This window comes from Phaseolus vulgaris, chromosome 9, assembly GCF_051622355.1.
Source record: "Phaseolus vulgaris cultivar YP4 chromosome 9, ASM5162235v1, whole genome shotgun sequence".
Taxonomy (NCBI): domain Eukaryota; kingdom Viridiplantae; phylum Streptophyta; class Magnoliopsida; order Fabales; family Fabaceae; genus Phaseolus; species Phaseolus vulgaris.
In genome coordinates, this window is record NC_143506.1 from 9,946,906 (window position 1) to 9,960,976 (window position 14,071).

The window sequence follows — 14,071 nt, forward strand, 5'->3', positions numbered from 1 at the left end:
TCATATTCATAACTTTAAAAATATTACTCCATTTTAATAATATTCACGTAAAATTGGATAAAATATCCAAATTAACCGAGTGTTTTTAAAAAATATTATTAAAATATACTCAGAGAGAAAAAAATTAAAGTAATATTTTTACATTAAACATATAAACTTTTTTTTAGTATATCTCATGTGTTCTAATACTACATTACTTTATTAAAATATTATTTTATATTGTTACAGGTTATCACTTTGGTGAAAGGCCACGGATAAATTTGACAAAATTAAGAATTTGATAGTAAAATACAACTTCAATAGTGAAATTGAAGAAAAAGAAAAAAAAAAGTAATGGGTTGTCCTGTTTTCTCTCTCCTATAATAGGAAGGAAAAAGTGGTAGAATTAGAAAATTATTTATGATGGTGAGAGGTTAAGGGTGAAGAGGCGATATAAAATAGTGAGAAACATAATTGAATTATGTTTTGATTAGTTTAGAAAATAGTGGAGGGAATAGTTTAAAACAATAAATAAAGTAAGATTTTCCATAAATAAATGTGCATTAGTTCCTTTACCTGGAGTGAAGGTAAAGGAATAGTCAAAGCATGGCGGCTACGCATAGAGTCTCTGACTGAAGACCAGAAAATAAATTCTTATCATCATCTCCTCTACTCTTCTCTTCCATCAATCTATCTATATATCCCTCCTTCTGCAGATCCGTTACTACCACCGCAATCCAAAAAATGGAGCCCGATGAGAAAAAAGCAATGATTCGCGATATTGCGCTACAAGTCATTGTCATCTCCCTCGCCATCTTCTCCTTCCTCTGGATGCACGGCATTCCCCAGCGCCTCTATGCCAAGCTCCGCTACCGTCCCCCAAACCCACGCGCCGTCCAAGCCAAAGGCCATTTCGTCAAAGGCGCGCAACTCATCGCGCAAGCCAGAAGATCCAAAACCGCCTCCGTCACAACTTCCCTCGCTAAACAGGCCCTAGCGGAAGCCGAGAAGGCCATCGAGCTTGATCCCAAGGACGCCGCCTCGCACTTCTTGAAGTCCATGGCGCTCGATCTCCAGGGCTTCCGTAGCAACGCGCTGGACGCGCTGGACGCCGCGCTGTCTCCACTGGCTGCGGCGTCGCTGGCGGCCGACGAGAGAGGCGACGCGCTGCTGAAGAGAGCGGAGCTGAAGATCGCGTTGAGCGAGCGGCGCGCTGACTCGGTGCTGGCGGATTTGAACGAGTCGGTGAAGCTGAGTCCGCGGAACGCGAAAGCGTGGTGCATGTTGGGAGAGTGTTGTGAGGGAAATGAGATGGGAGAGGAAGCGAAGAAGGCTTATAAAGAGGCTCTCGAATTGGAGCCGCAATTGAATGTGGCTCAGGAAGCTCTCAAAAGGTTGGGTTCGTCTACCGAATCAAAGGTTTGAGATGTCTTCGCTTTGGTTGTTGTATGTTTATTACTAATATGGTTGTTTATAGTCTTCAATTATGGATGCAGTGATTGGATGTTTAAGTATAGCACTAGCATCAATAATGATTTTCGCCCAAGGATTTCAATTCTACAGGTGTTAAATTACGAAAATTTACGTATAGTGAGGGAAATTTTTCTTACCTCACACACTACCTTGTATTTCATTCAACTTTTCATTTTCTGTAAACCTAAACCCTAAAATCTCTTTTATGTTCTGTTCCTAAGTATGTTGGTGAGAACACAAGAACAGGAGTGCTTTTTATGAAATGTACTTAATTCAGAACTACTAAAAAGAACTAACTCTGAAGAAAATGACTAAATGCAAACACATGAAAACAATTGGTGAGGGGACCTTCTTCTGCCAAAAAGTCACAGTACCATTACATATACAGGCAGTTGTTTTTATCTTTTACAGTTAGCAGTTACTCGATGCCTCCATAATGGCTAGGATTGCCACGCTTCAAAGTGTAATATTCCATTTTTCGGTCATGTTTGTGTTCTTTTTGCTTTGAAAGTTTTATTACCATTTTATTCAGTTTGATTTCTTACTTTTAAAAAATGCACTTTTGTAAAACTACCTTAAAACGATCCTTCGTGTTAGTTTTAAGTTTAACTACGTTAATATTTAAAATTACCCCATCAATTTCTTCGTTTCTCCTCCTCTCTTCCACGGTATTTCCCCACCTCAGAGAATTCCTGTTAAGGGTTTTTTCTGAACATTTACTATAGATGACTCAGAAGTGGATACTCAGAAGCTAATAAGCTAATTTAATTTGTAAAGTTCACTTCTTAGTAATAATTCTCTTCATCATCTCACGTACACTCATCTGACACCCAATTCTAATTCTCTTCATCATCTCACGTACACTCATCTGACACCCAATTCTAATTCTCTTCATCATCTCACGTACACTCATCTGACACCCAATTCTTCCTCTTACCTCTCCAATGTTTGTTCTTTCATTCACTGATCTTCTTTTTTTCCTCCTGAAATAAAAATTAAAGTTTTGTTTTAGGTGTGAAACCCCACCCTAAAATGCCACTCCAATTGAGGAGTAACTATTTTTTGTTCTTGTTCTTGCCAAAATTAAAAAAAAAAGTTGAGGTACTGCAGAGGTAGGAAAAAGAGGTTAAGTGTGATGAATAAGGAAAATGAAATCTAAGTGGACCAAAGAACAACTTTGAATCACTGATTAATTCTGAACTATGTTAAAAACATGTAAATTAAATTAACTTTTTTTAAAAAAAATTGGACCAAGTATAATTTTGTACTATTTAGAAATAAATAAATAAATAAGAGAGGCATGCTGTGGATAGATTACTAGGGTGGATGCTGAGAGCCCTTTGCTGTATAAATGTCTTAGACCATGCAGCATGATTATTAGAATCATATCACTCAGCATCTGCTGCTTTGGTTGCTAGATTTACCATCTCAATCAAATTGGTATATAATGCTGAGTACTATATTATGAATTGTTTTTGGGTTGAATTTCATATTTGGATACTGAGCTGTCTCAGTAATTACAAAAGTGTGTGTGCTCTAAGGATTGATTCTGTGTTTTTACATGGATTACTTCTTCGGCATGTCGTCAATGACATGTTCCTCAATTGCAAGAACAACCCTCGTATGTAAAGCAGGAACAACCCTAAACCCACTTTTTTAGCTGTTTTTAAGGATCTATTTTACAGGTATTAATCACTAGACGTAGAACCTAAAAGCTAAGTTCGTCCTAAGTACCAATCGATTGATTTTCAATTGAGGAAAAACTACTTGATTTAGAATTTGAGATAGATATTTATTAATTTTCAATATTCAGCACGAGTAAATAAAATGATTTCTGATTAAGTCGCCAGCTTGTGTTTGCACGAACATAATTAATAACTCAATTCGATTTCAAATTATGCATTAGTGGACTTGTATTGAATGCGTTGTAAAAAGAAGTAAGACATACCTTTTTTCTTGTAACCGTTTCCCATAACTTCATAAGCGTGGTAAACAGAATTTGTGAGACGTCAAAAACTAGAAAAAAAAAGCTTAATTACTTGTATGACATACGTATTTGAAAATGTTCCATTCCATTAAAACATTGACCCGTGTCCCACATGCTGCGTTGTATGATAACTTCTGCTCACTGTTTTACTCGTTCCTTCTGAACAGATCACTTCTCAATCTTTCTAAAACACTTCCAACCAATACACCCCAACTTCTTTTCTCGAAAGACTATACTTTCATTTGCAGCTTCAGCCATCAGTCTACTTTGAAAGGCATTTTTGAGCATCTGCCACCCGAAACCAATGTCTTCCATTTTTTAAGGTTTTCTACCAGTACGCACCTATCACGTTCAGAAAACTTTCCAGCCGTGGTCCACTTAGGAAACTAGAGGAACAAGAACAACGTTTTGATGATTATTTCCTTGGATTGCTTTGAGTCTTCCGACAATATCTGATTTGAAAGAATTAATTTGACCCTAACGAACAATACTGGACAGTATATCAAGATTATTCTGATCCATTTTGGTAAGATTGCATTATTGTGAACTAAGCTCCTAAGTAATTTAGTTATGCATTTTGAGCATTTCAAAAGGCAATGACAGTTTTCAAAATTTTAAAAGATTTATATATGGCAAAGACTACACCCAACATTTTTGAGCCGGCACCTAACAAAATTTTCAAATTCCGATTTATTTCGAAAATAAAAATCCAAAATTGAAAATAATCCATTCTGGAAAAGTAGATCCATAGGAGATTATTGTGTTCCAGAAATAAAAATTCAAAAAAAAATCAAAATTCCATTCTAGATAAAAAATCCAGAATTGAAAATAATACATTTTGAAAAATATATCCAAAAGAGATTATTGTGTTCAAAAAAGGGAGTCTGAAATGTATTTTTATATGTACCCATTTTTTTAAGAACATTTTGCAGTAATATGGCGCAGGAAGCAATTGCCTTTATATAAAGACTATATATTTTCAAAGTGAGTAACATGTATGAAGTTTTGGGCCTCATAAACTTTCTGTGAACATTTTAGTTCATTCTTGGAGACCTTTTTCCGCAGCATCCAACTTGGATCGTGTAAAGTTATTCTTAATACAACTTCAATTTCCTAAATATTTCAAAACCTCTTCAATTCGTAACTTGTCTTTTTTCTATTTCTAAATCAATTTACTCCTAGCAAAGCAAGGCAGCAAGTCATAGAACCGTTTTTTAAGCATACAATGTTCAAAATAAAAGTTTAAGATCAAAGCAACATGAGATTGATACACAAATTATACTTCGTCCTTCACAAGGACGGACTACACCTTCATGTCTCAGCATCAAAAATTACATAAATAGAGTAATTCAAGCCTAATATCACCGATCGTATAAACTGCATCTTCTTCACGGCTTAAGGCGAAGCAGAGATTTGAGCAAGGAGCTTGTATTACTTATCCAAGAAGTCACTCGGAATTTGTAGTATAGACAGTACACCTGATACCAACTAGGACCAAATGCAAAACGGGTTAAGAAATGTTATGTTTGACAATATCTTCACATTATACCAGTAAGAAAAAACCGCATCTCTAAAAGCCAAGACAGGTCAAGATAGTTCTTCGTCATCTAGCCACTTGAGCGTTGGCAAAACTTTGACAAGAAATGACCTGAAGTTTTCATCGGCTACTGCATTCCCTATTATGTTTAATTCTGTCAATGTCAAACTTCCAAAAATCAAGAAAACTTCCCAGAATTTTGTGGCGCTAACACTGCCAGTGAGGATTTCAAAACGGTCCCATGCAAATTCTTCGGTGTGAGATAGAGGAGACGGGCATAAGTATCTCGTTGTGTCAACTGAGTGACAACCCAACTCATTGTAGGAGATATTCAGCACTTTAAGTGACTTAACCAATCTGAGAGGCCCCAAAGCAGTAAAGCTACCAATTTTATTATGACTCAGATTTAAGCAAGATAGAAGTTGCATTGCCTCCAATCCTGTCAAAAAGATTAAGTATGAGATATTTACTTCAATTTTTAGATACGTCAAAAGCTAAACTTTCCAAAAAGTGATTAGCCAAGGATATAGCCTAAGCTAGAGACAACCTTTCAGGATTGAATTCCTCAGCATAAGAACTTGGAAATCATGTTTGTTATAACTGAGTAAATATATATTGCAAGAAACAAAATAACATTTAAATCATTAATATTAATTTATTAAATTTCATTAAACTGTTGATATCAGTAGTTTGCTGAAGCTAAATAGATTCAAAAGGAGGATAGCTTGTGCTTAATTGGTGAAGGAAACGTGGATAGAAACAGGACTAGTGGGTTGCTAATACAACTAAAACATTTTGTTGAGTAAGTTAAAGAGAAAATAGAATAGCATAACTTTATGCACTTTAATAAGTATAAAATATTAAGGGGTTTCAAGAATGTATGATAAATGTGCTAGAATACGTGTTGTTCAGCCCAATAATAAGGAATATGGATAGGTTATTGTTGTATTTGAACAGATGGAAAAACTAAGTTACAACAAATTTATAAGATACACGAGTTTTACCTTCAATGGATTGAAGTTCGTTGTGGCTAAGGTCTAGCATTTGCACCCACAATAAATTCTCAATGGATCCCAGTCGAGACAATGATAGATTTTGTAATTGTAGAGAAACATAACCAGTGATTGTTTCTGTTGCATCTTTATAGTAGTGGCAGTATGGTAGTAAAGAGTCCCTAGTTGAAGTTATCTGCAGAATCATAAAAACATAAAAAGAGAAAAATGATGTATTGTGGAAGATACAGACAATTGGACAATTGTAAAGCTAAAGTAAATATACACCACCAAGGCCAGATAAAAGCTTCAAAAGTCTAGCACGATTTTATAGGAAAACCAGAATAAAAAAAATAGAAAATTCTTTTGTTTTCTAAATGCCTTTTCTCCAGTCAACTGATTTTTCTACAAAATGCCAGTTTGATTCCGAAAATATTTTCAGCTTTCACTTTTTTCCCACATCTCAAATGGGAATCGTGAAAAATACTTTTCTGTCAAAAACAAATACATATATTCCCAGTCATGTTTGCTGATTTTAATTTGAAAACAGAGAAGTAAACAATCTCATTTGACAACAGATACAAGAATGCAAGGTCCATATATTCTAGCTGTTATCATTGTCATATTAACAAATGCTGACAGATATTCACAAGAGTATTTGACATCTTTATCAACAACAGTGAAAGTCGAATGAGATCATGTTATGATAGATAGCTAATTCTGAAAAAAAGTAAATTACCTGCTTTAGTGATATTAGACTATGCTCGTCTTTGTAGTATAGAAAATGTGTTGGATCCAACTTCATCAGATCGGTGTAAAGTTGAAGAATTTCTTCAGTGTTAGATATTCTTCCATCATGTTGAGATGATAACGAATCAAGAGCAGTCAAAAGTCTTGCAAGAGTAAGCTTTCCAATTTTACTAAAAAAAGAAAAGGGATTATCTAGAAATAAAACTTCCAAGGTGGCATTTCAAATCACAATGTTATCTATTTAATAAATAAACCTTACCAATCATAGTCTGACAATAAATCCCGAAATTTAGTTATTTCTTCACCAATTTCCTCAGTGTGCCAATTGGAAGTTGTTGGAATATGGTGATTTTGAACAGCAGAAATAATGGAATCTGATTCCTTAAAATGATCAATTTTATGGAAATTTGTATGCTTCCATGTAGTCTTTTTTCCACCCTGTCCTTCAGAATGTTCAATAGATGCAGTCTGTACAAACACCTTAAAGGAAATTTGGGAAGGATCAGCGTAGTGATTTTCATTAGAAGATACAATACCCTTAGAATGTCCAATGCTGATATCTACAGAGTAGGTTTTTGACTGTTGAAGTTCCATATTTCCAAGGTTTAGATATACAACCCAAACTTGAGCAGTATTTGAATTGCTCGTTGAAAGTGGTTTCCAAACAAGTTCCTCCTTTAAAAGTTCAGATTTAATAGACACTGTGGATGAGTTTATTCCTTCTACAGCTTGATTGAAATCAAGAATGATCGGTAGAGTTCTAGTGTCTGATAGTGTACCATTTAGCAGAGACAAACCACAGCCATGAAGGCCGTTGTCCCTAATTACAGTTATATTAGATCCATGGGATGGCCAAGACGAAACAAGTAGAGGAGCATCAGTTTTCACTGTTTGATCAATAAGCCAAAGATGATAAAACCAGCCACTCTGATCATCTGGATCAGTAAAGATAGCATTGTGGACATGCTCAAACTCCTCTTTCAAAAAAATTTCTTTTGGGAAATATCCTTCAACCTTTCTTTTCAACAAACTAGACAAAAGCACACTGAAAAATTCCAAATGCAATATGTATTAATAAAATTAGTTGATACACATTTCTCAGCTTTTGGTTTAGATAAACAAATTTTGGTTAATCAAGACTAGTTAAATTTTACCCATGAAATAAAGTCCTAAAGAATGCAGTTCCTTTAAGTTGCATGTGTCTTGGTCACAATTGATCAAGCTTAGATATCAAAAGTGCACCTCGAAGGCTCACATGGAAAACATTTAATTATGTAGAGTTGATAAATGCCAATGCTTATTTTGCGGACATGACTCAAGAATAAAACAAATATATGTAAACAATATGTCAACAAGACGTACAATACGAAGATACAACGTTATTCCAAACATTTCAATTTCATGCCTTTTCAGAGGCACATGCAAACACAAGCAAAACAGTCCATGGTCAATTCACAAGTTCCGAAAAACATACTTATAACTCAGGTAATTAAAGGAGTGGCTCCGTACAGAAAACGCATACAGTCAGCAAGCACAAGAATGCCCCTTTGAATGAGTAAAGTTCTAGTTATAACTACCTACGATTGTGCCATGCAGAGTAATTACTGAAATTAGCCCCTATAACTTCCTCCGTGTACTTCAACTCATCCTCATCAGATCGTTTCATCAGTTCGGTCACAAACCTGGAAGTAAAATCAACACAAAAAAAGAAACCAACCTAACAGTTTAGTTCAGCATTCAAGTGGCAGTTAAATAGAATTATTTCGCAAAACTGCATTGAAAACGTGTTTATTTCATTTTTCAAAATGCAAAAGTTAACTTTTATTAACTATTACAAATAAACAGGAGAAACAAAAAATTTCTCAAAATTGAATAATTTTCTTTCTCTGGTTGAAAAGAGAACATCAAAAGGAAGCAGTATTAAACCTTCGGTAATTCCACGCGTGAAAATTTCGAGGATCGGCCTTCTGAAAACCATTCAGAAGGCGCATTTCGTTGTCGATGGACGAATGCCCCTGGCTGAGCACCCATTTTCTGTGATGCCAAGCGCCGTAAGACTTGAAATTCTTCCTCAGCGCGATCTCCACCTAAACCATTGGAAACAAATAACAAACTCTGGCAATTCGATTCACAGAAAAAATAAAATAAACTAATTATTTATCCAAGTAATTGAACCAGATTAACTGAGAGTGAACACGCACGAGTTTGAGCTCGTCTTGGAAGATAGAATGAGGATCGGAATCAGAGTTAGAGAGGAGGTGTTGAACGGCGAGTTTTCTGTAATTCCAAGCTGTGTAGCACTCTGGATTAATTTCTAGAAGCTTCGCACTCACATCTAGAGCTTCCTTGCTATATCTGCAACCAACCAAATTTGCGCAATTGGAATTAATCGAAGGAGAAGAGAAAGAGAAAGAGAGAGAGAGAGTTGAAGGAGGAAGAAGCAACATGCGATTGTGGTGATTAGCAAGAAAGTGAGCTTGAAGTGAACGAAGCTTTTGAGTTTTGGCAGATAAAGCAGCTTCATCTTCTTGCTTCAACGCTTTGCGAGGCCTACCGTGCATTTTCAAACGTAATTCACACTTCTTCGGCCCTTCGCCGTCGTTTTGAGTTATAGTGTTTCACCAGATCTCATTGTTCTCTAATAATTAATAATAGGGTTTAGAGTTTGTGTAATTTTTGTTCTCATAAACAAAAATAATGTTTTAAATTTCTTACAAAATCTTATTCAGAATATATCAAAACAATCTTGTGCTAATATTCTGAAAAATAATATTACAAAATGAGAATTTGAAGATGTATTTTGAAATAACTTTTACCTATTATAAAATAAACTTTTCAAAAAATAATTTTCATTTTGGAGTTTAAGACATCTTAGAAAACACCAAAGTCACAACTCAATTATTATTTTCGAAAGCCAATTTGAAAAACTTTCTTGAAAATAGAAAAATTTACCTTTTATAAAAATATCCTATAAATGTTTTAAATTATTCTCAAAACCTTCCATTACATAGTTTAAAAAATATTTGGAATATATTTTTTCTATAATGTTTTCAAAATTTGTAATGTAATTTTTTAATATATTCTGAATAATATTTTTTTTGAAAAATGAGAATTTCAAAATGTCATTTTTTGTGTCATTCAGTATTTTAGTTATGTAATTTATATTTTGATATGATAAAATTGTATTTGACATACCGCACTTTTTTGTTCTTTCCTCGTACAATTAAAACGTCACTTAAATTGGTCTCATTAAATAAACTGATAATATACATTTTCAATTTCAAGATTATAAAGTTATTGACTTTATCCATTATAATAAATTTCTACTGAAAATTATTTTCAATATAAAATACAAAAAATCAAGAATAATGATGATTTGATCTTCATGGTAAACCGCAACATCAATATCTTTTAAATAAAAAAAATAGTTAAAATTATGAATACATAGACTCACCTTGATGCATTTGCATGATATATACATTTTTCTTGATTATGTAGAGATTTTATTACCTTTATCTAAAGGTTGTATATTTCTAAGATTTCTTTCAAAACATAGGTTCCTAGCATTAATAATATTACGTTATACAACTTTTTTTCTAACATAAGTAGAATGGACATTTTCACTTACTACAAATTAAAGTTATTCTTGTGTGTAAATTTCTTAGCAACAAATTCCATTAAATGTCGGAGTAAATTTCTCAAAATAATGTCACAACTCTCATCAATTTGTTATGATAAAATTATATTTGACAAAATATAGTTTACAATTTTAAGTGATCTTTATTCCTTGTAGAAACAAAGCAAAAAGAAGAATTCTCCACGCCAAACAATGGATGGTATAAAACAAAAATTTATCAAAATTCGTATGTTTTAGAGGATTTACATTAATGACTATATATAATAAAAAAAATTAAAGTGGTAGATAACTCATTTAAATATTTTTTAAAAAATAAATTAATATTAAATCCTTAACACTAAATTTCAGTATAATTTTTAATTAAAAAAACATTTGAAAGAAACTGAGCTTCCACCAACCAACACATGCAGTGAATCCTTTATTATACACATTTCAAATTTAGAGTAAAACTCGAAAAGGAAATTGCATTTTTCATATAAACTCAGACCCGTCCAAATCCACTTCCTATGTCGCTGACAAATGGAACATAACTCAAATGTACTAATACAATATAAATAAATGGTGTTACACATCCTCATCAGATCACTAATAAAAATTATCAACATGCTTTGAAAATCATCACATTCTATGTTTTACTTTCCTAATTGAGTGACACCCAACAAAGAAAAACAGTTGGAATCCTCAAGGTTCCTATTAATAAATGCCCAGCATTGCTTGAATCTTATCTTCCATGCTAATAGTTTAATCTTTCCATTCTAATAATTTAATACTTTCAGTCTCAACCCCCTACAACACAATGGTCGGAAACCATTTCTCCATTGTATTGCTGTTTGTTCATCTCCACACTTGTTTCCAATATGTCTCCATTAGACACGGAAGAGAGTTCTGCAACAACAGAACCAAGATTGTTCTCCTTGGAATACAATTCTGCTGACTTTCCATTTTCAAAAACAAAAGAACTCTCCACAGCAAACACTTCTTTCTCGGGATAATTAAATGATATTCCATTCTCTAAATTCTTCATGACTTCTGAAGTGAATTTTTCAGATTTCATTTCATGCACACCAGATTCATCATTAACACTTGCTTGTGTTTCTACTTCATGATTGATATTTGTTCCAATACCGACAACATTTTCAGTATGAATCGGGCCTATCTTATCTCTAGGATTTTTCCTCTTAGAAGATTTCCTTTTAAATCTAGCTTTCTTGGGCTTTGGAGTATTTGAATTTTCATCGGCTATAGAAACGGATTCTGCAACCCTTTTTCTACATGGAAGGACTGTCAACTTTGGATGGCCAACCTGGTTTTGGGAAGCATGAGTTGCACTTGACTGGATAGCTAATAAAGCAGTTCTGGCAGCTTTAATCTCTGCTTCCTTCTTGGTTTTTGCTGCTCCCCCAATATAGAGTATACCTCCAATGTCAACCGTACATGAAAATACTGATGCTCGACCAGGTGTTTCATCCTTTTTGCACTGATACATAGGCATTGCGTAGTTCATTTTCTGGGCATATTCCTGAAGTAAATTTTTGCACAATCCTGTTTCATGCTGGAAGTAAACACCACTAACATGGTCAGAGGCAGCAAATACACAATAACTAGTACAGCTGAAGGTGACCAAAATGTTGAAACTAAAAGTAATATCTGTTGAGAGACAATGCAACAAGCACAAATGCCAAAAAATAGCGCAACAAAGCTATGCACTCTTAAAAGTGTCAGATCAGATAACCACTAATCATGCATATTCCAATAATCAAATAATGACTGAGGTGGGTGAAAATATAATTTGCAAAGTGAAATTCTACTTGGCCAAAAAATATTCTATTAATTAAGCATCGTTATCAATCTCAGATAGCACTGTGCAGTTGCAAACTTTGAAACCACTATAGTGAGAAGTGGGATGACCACTATTTGAAATATAATAAAGCACACTAAATAACTTATACTAAGTGAATACTGAGAAAACCATAATTAAGAAGTCCTACATAGTTTAAGCACACAATAACAATCAATATAAGAGAAATAAGAACATAGTAATGAGGTAAAAAATGAAAGCTGGTGGTGAAATTAATAGAAATAGAACATAACAAATTCTATAATTAGTAGGTTTGTAAAGTGTAAAAGGGAGCGTTTTGCAGAATGATCAAGGAAAAGGGTTTCAAACACTTGCATTAGGCCCAAAAATTTCCTTGTAACGCTCTAGGTAGTGAGGCTTAACCTGCATTGGGTTTTAGTTACTTCCTGCATTGGGTTTTAGTTACTTCGTCTGGTGAAAAAAGGCATTAGAAAATGGAAGAAAAATCATACTTTTACCCAAAAAAACCCTAAACAACATAGGTCAAAAAGGGTTTTTTTTTAAACATATATCATGAGAAGCACAGTATAACATGTGAAAACCCACACTTTGCAACCACAAAAGGTTGATACTGGTTAAAGAGTACTTACAACAGGTTGAGTGATGGATTGATTAACTACATTCGATTTGGCCAACTCCACCAAAGCAACCTCGGCAGCCGACTGCTCTGCTGCCTTCCGGTTGGAAAATCCAGGCAAAGAATCATACCGAACATCATTCACTATCACTGTTGACCTGAAAGAAGGCTCATGGGAAGGCCCTTCCTTGACAGTTTCATAGACAGGCGTGGGAAGCCCTGCCTTCTGCGCATACTCCTGCAATCGACTCTTGAACACATAGCAATTTGAAACTCCTGAAATATATATAAAAAAAAACACATGCAACTAGTTAGTACATACACAGCAATATCCCAGTCTATACAAATAGCGTGACAACTAAGCCAGCTCTGATCCACCTATGATTTCATGTCCACCCAATCTTTCCTCTATCAAGAAACCAACACCATAGAAGTCACATCAAATTGCACCAAACCCTATGAAAAATTACATTTTTTAACAAGCTATTACTTTGAAACCTTAGGAAGAAAACCTAATTGATCACACATCCCTTCTCAGATGGTCATAAAACACATTTCTCTTCAACCCTACATTTCGTAAAAAAACTCACTCTCTCATCCAAAGCAACAGAATGATTCATAGAAGCAAGAAATCAAATCTTTAACTCCAATTATGTAAATAAATATTTGAAAAAAGATAGGGAAAATACCTTGAAAATCGTCGTTAGTTGGCATGGCCTCGCCTGGGAGAGCTACAGAAGGATGTGTGGAGTGAGTGACTCTGAGACTCTGAATTGAATAACACTATTTTGATGTGTGGGAAAAGTGTGGATGAATTTTGGAACGGTGTGAGAAGATAAAAGAAGAGAAAAAGGTAGTTGGTGTGAAGGATGTGCGTGGCAATGCCGGAATATGCGCCGCTCTCGTTTTATTAAGTGGCTATGACGCGTTTAATTCGGGTACATAATACCCGATAAAGGCCCATTCATCAGGTCCATTTGATGCTATTACTCACGGCAAATGCTCCATGCACCCAACACTTTTCTGCATCCAACATAATTTCAAAATTTTCGAAAATATCCTTTATTCTGGAAAGAAAAATCCAGAATTGAAAATAATGCATTCTAGAAAAATAAATCCAAAATATATTTTTGTGTTTTGGATATAAAAATCCGGAAAAAGAAAATCAAAATCTCCGGATAAAAATATCCAGAACTGAAAATAATACATTTCAGAAAAAATTATCTGGAAGAGATTATTGTGTTCCGGAAAAGGGGATCCGGAATGTAATTTTATATGTAC

General features: G+C 34.3%; 3 protein-coding genes across 3 annotated transcripts; 1 reads left to right on the forward strand and 2 right to left on the reverse strand.

Moving 5' to 3' along the window:
- Positions 1–467: 467 nt before the first annotated feature.
- Positions 468–1,692, forward strand: LOC137822789 (uncharacterized). Its single transcript, XM_068627787.2, has one exon. The coding sequence runs from the start codon at positions 724–726 to the stop codon at positions 1,402–1,404; it is 681 nt and encodes a 226-aa protein (XP_068483888.1). The 5' UTR covers positions 468–723; the 3' UTR covers positions 1,405–1,692.
- Positions 1,693–4,638: 2,946 nt separating this feature from the next.
- RGTA1 (RAB geranylgeranyl transferase alpha subunit 1) lies at positions 4,639–9,479 on the reverse strand. The gene is made up of 8 exons (XM_068627789.1): positions 9,164–9,479; positions 8,920–9,073; positions 8,645–8,805; positions 8,296–8,400; positions 6,978–7,763; positions 6,708–6,888; positions 5,981–6,164; positions 4,639–5,415 (listed from the first exon to the last, which is right to left on the reverse strand). Exons 1-8 carry the CDS (start codon positions 9,277–9,279, stop codon positions 5,027–5,029), a joined length of 2,076 nt encoding a protein of 691 aa, XP_068483890.1. The 5' UTR covers positions 9,280–9,479; the 3' UTR covers positions 4,639–5,026.
- A 1,313-nt stretch (positions 9,480–10,792) lies between these two features.
- On the reverse strand, positions 10,793–13,685 carry HYL1 (dsRNA-binding domain-like superfamily protein). Its single transcript, XM_068625743.1, has 3 exons — positions 13,480–13,685; positions 12,804–13,066; positions 10,793–11,907 (listed from the first exon to the last, which is right to left on the reverse strand). The coding sequence occupies exons 1-3, from the start codon at positions 13,502–13,504 to the stop codon at positions 11,134–11,136; spliced, it is 1,062 nt and encodes a 353-aa protein (XP_068481844.1). The 5' UTR covers positions 13,505–13,685; the 3' UTR covers positions 10,793–11,133.
- Positions 13,686–14,071: the final 386 nt, after the last annotated feature.

Coding starts and splice junctions, on each gene's coding strand:
- LOC137822789 (XM_068627787.2), top strand. CDS start 724: ATGGAGCCCGATGAGAAAAAAGCAATGATTCGCGATATTGCGCTACAA.
- RGTA1 (XM_068627789.1), bottom strand. CDS start 9,279: ATGCACGGTAGGCCTCGCAAAGCGTTGAAGCAAGAAGATGAAGCTGCT. Junction 8,806..8,919: donor TCCAAGACGAGCTCAAACTC/GTGCGTGTTCAC, acceptor CCAATGGTTTAG/GTGGAGATCGCGCTGAGGAA. Junction 6,889..6,977: donor TTATTGTCAGACTATGATTG/GTAAGGTTTATT, acceptor TTCTTTTTTTAG/TAAAATTGGAAAGCTTACTC.
- HYL1 (XM_068625743.1), bottom strand. CDS start 13,504: ATGCCAACTAACGACGATTTTCAAG. Junction 13,067..13,479: donor AACTAACGACGATTTTCAAG/GTATTTTCCCTA, acceptor TATATATTTCAG/GAGTTTCAAATTGCTATGTG. Junction 11,908..12,803: donor AATCCATCACTCAACCTGTT/GTAAGTACTCTT, acceptor GTTTACTTCCAG/CATGAAACAGGATTGTGCAA.